The 6,606-nt window shown below is 36.4% G+C and overlaps 1 protein-coding gene across 1 annotated transcript; it reads left to right on the forward strand.

Moving 5' to 3' along the window:
* Positions 1–3,526: 3,526 nt before the first annotated feature.
* Positions 3,527–6,025, forward strand: LOC149228358 (uncharacterized). Its single transcript, XM_089378161.1, has one exon. The coding sequence runs from the start codon at positions 4,180–4,182 to the stop codon at positions 5,773–5,775; it is 1,596 nt and encodes a 531-aa protein (XP_089234287.1). The 5' UTR covers positions 3,527–4,179; the 3' UTR covers positions 5,776–6,025.
* The last annotated feature ends 581 nt before the right edge of the window (positions 6,026–6,606 follow it).

The following is a 6,606-nucleotide window of genomic DNA, read 5'->3' on the forward strand; positions in this document are numbered from 1 at the left end:
TTGGGGCACTACAATGGACACAACACTAAACACTCCTTCTGGGGTGGGCTACTTCTGTTTAACATCCTTGCTCCCACTACCCTCGAAGAAGCACCAACATAGGGCCGACCAGGGAGAGGCACGATCAAACTATAAATGCAAACCCCTAAAATCCAAGACGAATTCAACCATAAAATGGTAGAGGGAGAATTTCAATAATGGTAGAGGGAAAAATAACCCCTAACCAGTGCCATTTCTGGAAATTGGGGTGATAGGAAGAAAATCCCACCTGCAAACAATTTTTCAAGGTGAATCGAGCTTCTTCTTCTTCTTCTTCTTCGTCTTTTTTTTTTTTTTGTTCTTCCGACTTATTTTCCATAATATCAGTGGCTTTTATTTATTTTTTTTTTAAATAATTTTTAGGCGAACTATACAAAACAGATGCAATATAAAAAATTTGACCCTCCAAAATATAAAACCCCTTAAGTTTCGCCCCTAAAATTTTCTATGACAACCTTGACTTTTCCATTTCCTTGGATAACCATGATGTAGTGGGTTCCCTATTTTGGTTAAGCTTTGGATTGCCAATAGATTTTAGATCCTGGTTGAGGTGGTCTCAGGAAAATTCCCAAGGGTTGAGGGTGGAGATGGTTTTCTCCTAGAACTCTTGATAGGTGGGTGGAGATAGGAAAATTCCTTTGGGTATGGTGAAGAAAGTCTAAGGCATCCAAGCTTGTTTGGTTTTGGTGATTTCTGGACCGGTTTAGGTGAAATCACTATGGTTGAGGGTTGAGGTGGTTTAGCCTCTGGAAGCCCTGGTTGGTTCTATTTTGGTTTATCCCATGTGATCCCACATTCATGCTTGGAATATGGCACAGGGGTGATTTCTTGAAAGAAAGATTTGGTTCAATCCAATCTATGGTCGGGTGGTATGTGGACGTCCCTGACTTGGTTGGCATTTGCATATGTTATTATGTGTTGATTCTTATTGAGATTAATGAGCACAAGTTCTGATTTTATTTAAGACTTTATGATTGGTCATGGTTCTATTTTGGTTAAATGTTGGTTACATGCATGGTATATTTATCATTTATGATGTGCTCTTGTTATGGATCCATTCCATGGTTTGACAGGTTCTTGGTTATATATTTGAATGCATGATTCTTGATGATTCTCTAATGAAATTAAGGATATAGTGAACATATATGCATTCATTAACTGTAGATGTTATGTTTACCAAGTGTTTGCAGAAATGATCAACGTGTATTTTCCATGTTTGGAGCAAGAGTAGAGCCTAGAATTAAGTATACAGACACACAAACCTTGTTGACAGAGTTTTGGAAGGTTTTGGGAAGTTGGCCTGAAGACTAGCCCAAAAATTTCGAACAGGGCTTCTAGCCGCACCCTCTTAACTAGAGAATTTTGGTTGTAGCCACATGGAGGGAAGCTTATGAGTGAAACTCGAGCCTTCTGGCCACATGCACTGGCTTGCATGAGTGTGGCTGAGAGGCAGAGTGGGTAAAAAGGCGGTTCCACCTCCGAGAATGGTCACTAGTGAAATTTGTTTGATGATTGGTTGATCATGTGTCCTTGGAAGGTTGCAATAAGTTTCAGGATAGTAGACCCCACTTCCATAAATAAAACTTGGATGTCGGGTCATGTATAGTAACTCTAAGCTCATGTTTACCCTAGTGAGCTTGTAAAAGCGAGTAAATGTGGGGCGGGGTGTTACATTTTGTTGGTGACATATCCACCTTGGGGCATAAATCTTAGAGGATTTTAAGTTTCTTTCCAGGGTCATAATGGCTCCTTGCCACAGGAACAATATCATCAACATAAATGAGAAGAGTTATGATCATATGAGTGAGCATGGGGCCAACACAACTTAAATATCCAAGCACTCTTCTAGCTTATCAATGTATATGCCAAAAAGGGTAGGGGATAAGGGACACCCTTACTTGACTCAAATATTGACCCTTCCTCAATGGTCCTAAGCTTGGCAATAACATTCTCGTACAACCTTGTCACCATAATCCTCAACTCAAGAGGTACCATTATCTCTTTTAGCCTCTTCCATAGTTTTGTGTCAAAAGCTTTTCTAAAGTCAACAAAACAATAAAAGAGTTCAATTTTATTATTGCAACATTCCTATGCAATTACCTTAAGAGTAATAACATGGTCCAAGGTTGAATGATACCTCCTAAAGCTAGCTTGGCCTTTAGCTCTTTTACCATGGGTTTCAGCCAAAAGTTAATATTCTTTTCCAAAATAAACCCATACAACTTTGCTAAAATATAACTAATCATAATGGTCCTCTTTATTTTTTCATCTCTCTTTTACGCTATAAAGTGATAAGAACTTTTCTAAAAATAACAAAGTAACTATTTTTTATGAACAAATATTTTCACTTAAATTGTTGCTGCTTAAAATTAGTAATAATAGACAAATTATTAATGTTTATCAAAATTTTTGTTGTATTAATAAAATTTAAAATTACAAAAATTTAGATTTACATTATTGATGTTCTTTATCTTGAAGATACCTATAGGTATAATACTTTTTTAGGTAGTATTTTTACACATATTTAATAAACAAATTACAAAAATCTTCATGTTGAATTAAGTGCATATATATCCATTTTAACTTTAAATTTATCATATATTTTAAAAAATTTAATGAAATTAATTTCTCATAAATCATAAAATTTATCTTATTGTTATTCTTTATTTTAAAAATGTCTTTAAATACAATATATTTTTAAGTGATATTTTAAACATATTTAATAATCATAATAATTAAAATATTAATAATTTAATTAAATACAGAAAGATCTACTTTATTATACACCTTAAAAATTTTAATACCTCTTGAATAATAATAAATCTAAAACTAAAACAAATTTATACTTTGGTTTCCTTTTCTCTTCATTTAAAAATAAACCTATAATATTTATTAAATATTAAAAAAGATAAAAAATATTCTAAATTAAGAAAATATATACTTTAAATAAAGGAAAATTCCTTTCTAGATAAGAGTAATAAAATAAATTTCTCGTTAATAAAATATAATTTTACAAAAATGTGGCGAAACCGAATTTTTATATCCACATTTTATACTAATTTCTAATAACCAATAATTCATTTTCTTCCATTTTTTATTTGTCATCCTTATTAAATTTCTCATGTTAAAATACAATCTTTGATTACATAACTTATTCCATCAATAATTCTATTTAATCATATCCATAAAAAATTACCTTACCTTTTGTAAGTTCTTTTGACTTAAGATTCCCTTACCGCCTTCCCATAAGGATACAAACTTAAACTCAGAGCATGGGAAAAAAATCAGAATGAAGTTTCACACAACCAATTTCAAACTTATCCAGGGTAGGAAAAACAATAGTAACACTAACAGTAACTATGGACATGATCGCTTACTCTAAATTTCATTTTCAATGATGATGGGGACGTATCGGAGAACGAGGGTTCGTTTTATTAAGCGTTTGTTTATTAATGGCGAATCTGGTAGACCGCCGATCTGTCCGTTAGTTGTTGGGTGCATAAATTATTTGTTCGTTCTCCTCGCACTTGCTCTACTAACCCATCCATCTATTTGAGGACTGATGTCTGAGGAGGGGAGGTAAGGGAAACTGGTAGAGGAAGGGGAAAGGGAAGGGGGAGCCAATCTCCGTGGCTGCATCATGTGTGGCGTGGAAGGAAAAGGAAAGTAAAGTTGGATGCAGGGCTTATTGGCGCGATGGGCGGGTTGTTGAGCAATCTGTGGTGCAGGGCAACAATGGTGGGTGCAAACCATACATCTGCTCGCTTCTGCTCACGATAACGTGTATGTTTTGCTCGCTTTTCTATCTTGAATCATCTTTTATTTTCTTCATTGATTGGTTCCGTGTATCGATCAATGCCTTGAGGAATGAGGTAACAATTTCTTTTTCCATGGAGTGGCTTGGAATAAACAGAATGTTTGTCTGCAAAGGAAATGTTATGCATCATACTCGTGTAGCCCTCGTGGGTGGAAACCATACCGCTGCAAGGTTTTGTACCCGTTAATCTCTTCTCCGATCCCCGCTTGGCTCAATTTACCCCTTTATAATCTCATTTTTCAAGATCCCCAAATCTTGGCAATCAGATTCATATCTGATTCTTCATCAGATTATTGTTGCCTGTGCTGCAACACTTATCCAAGATGCCCACTTTTGCAGTGGGTATAGGAAAGCAGGAGAGCCACCGGATTTCTCACCGAGAAAAAGCTACCAAATGTGGTTCTAGCAATCCCCATTATGGCCAGGTCAGTAGCCCGATGCCAGTCTCTGATCAGCAGATCCAGCAAGCAATGAAAATTATCATAACATTGTCAGATTGCATGGCTGTTACGCGAATCGTGGCCAGATCTGTGCTATTGGTAATAGCCTTGGCTGCTTGCCCCTTCTTTTATGCAGCCACTACCCACAGTCCATCCAGCGAATGGCCCAATAATCCGGCAGACTGTGGAACTTCCATGAAAATTCCCCATGGAAGTGGCAATGCCAATGATATGCTGTCCAATGTGAACCCCAATGACGTTTTTGATCTAGAGGAAGGGTGGGCAGCATACAAAGTCCAACATTTGTCCACTATTTTTCAGGATGTTATTGCAGAAGGCCTGTTGAAGACAGGGGATAAAGCTCTGTGCATTGGAATATCCGAGGAAAGAGGCATTCCTGGCATACCAGATGCCATTGGATTTGGAGTTGATATGATTTTTAAACAAGATTTTATCAAACATGGACATGGATTTCCTGATAACTCATTTGATTTTGAATTCAGTGTTCTGTTTGATACACTTTCCTTTCCTGCAGCTGAAATAGAACGTACTCTTAAGATTGGGGGTGTTGCCCTTTTGCATCTCCAACTCCAAAAACAAAATCCTTCATCCTCAAATACTATAGCTCAGCTATTGCCCAACTTCAAAATTGTATATCTTAGAAGATTTGATTCTGATGCCCATGGGCTTGGGCTTGACACTGTTATTGCATTTAGAAAGGTACACCAAGCAGCGAGTAGCCCAAAGAAAGTGATACCTGGGAAAACCAAAAAGTGCCTTATATCGGATGAGAAAAGGGCTTCCATGAAAAAATTAGAACATATTCTGCTGGAACAGCCTAGAGCTTCATGGATTGAATCCAAGGAAAACTTGATCAATATTCAGTACCTCCCAAACATTCTAGGTTATCCCAAGAAGCCAGTTAATTATGTATACATTGATGTTGGGGCCAACACTTACAAATCAAGCATTGGGGCTTGGTTCCAGTCGCATTACCCGAAGCAGAGCCACAAATTTGACATCTTTGCCATCGAAGCAGATGGGTTAATTGGGGCAGATTATTTACATCATCCAGAGGTTAAATTTCTTCCTTATGCAGCTTGGATTAGGAATGAAAGTCTAACATTAAGCTTAAACTCAGTTGGTGGAGGACAGATACAGCCCAAAACTGTATCCTCACTTAGCCTCCCCAAGTTATCAAAGGTGAGGGGATTAGACTTCGCAGATTGGTTGATGAAAACTGTCACTGAAGAGGATTATGTTGTTGTGAAAATGGATGTGGGCGGTGCTGAATTTCAGTTGTTGCCTAGGATGCTCAATACTGGGTCCATCTGCCTTATTGATGAGTTGTTCGTCGAGTGCCACTACGAGTCCCCACATAAGAAGTATACTGAGAAGAGGAGAGCATATTGGGAATGCTTGTCCCTCTATGGCATGCTCAGAGAAGAGGGCGTTGCGGCTCATCAATGGTGGGGGTGATCAGATTCGGTCCTATCTAATAGTTTGATTAAATAAAGTGAGCACATGATAGACTTTTTTAGTGCTCGTAGCAGATATAATAGTATAGTTAAAGCTATCTCTGGACTCTGAATAGAACAGGGTGGATTCTCAAACAGTTTTATATATTATGGCTTCCTCACTATGTGAGCCGTGGCCATGGTTTATATAGTTTATTATCTCTGGATATTGAATATGCATGATTATGATATCTGCTTCTATGGTTTCACAATTCTGATATCTGCTTATATGGCTTTATAATTCTCTCCAAATTTACCAGGCTTGCATTGAGTCTATCTATCTAAATTGGTAAAATGATTTGCTTATTGATGTTTGTGTAATGAGTTGCTTGATGTTTGTAACTGGAGGTAATTTGTTTGATCTGAATGTATATTTTGTTGTAATAGGTTTCCATGTTTTTTGTTGTTTGGGAAGAAAATCACATGTTTGATGGTTGGAATTGTGCATATCTTTTGTCCATATGCCTTGTGTTTTTTTAAAATCTAATTTGCTCTTTGAATTCAGAAAATACTATATTGAATTCAGAAAATACTATATTGAGATGTTTATCTGTCAATGAAAATTATTCATGTTTTGCGTTCTATATTATATCTTGTCAGGTTTACTTATTTTGAAAAGCTGAGATTCTTCCCAACACAAAGCATCACACAAAGTGATGGGTGTACTTCCCTATTCATTGTCGGACATCTTTTACTTTGGCTTTATTTTATTTTCTTTTATGAATTTTATTATGTTTTTAAAGCAACAAATAGTTAGAATGCAGAATGATTAATATGTTTGTGTGAAGAGTAA

Source organism: Pinus tabuliformis, chromosome J, assembly GCF_031772625.1.
Source record: "Pinus tabuliformis cultivar Carrire ecotype Pingquan chromosome J, CPIR1, whole genome shotgun sequence".
Taxonomy (NCBI): domain Eukaryota; kingdom Viridiplantae; phylum Streptophyta; class Pinopsida; order Pinales; family Pinaceae; genus Pinus; species Pinus tabuliformis.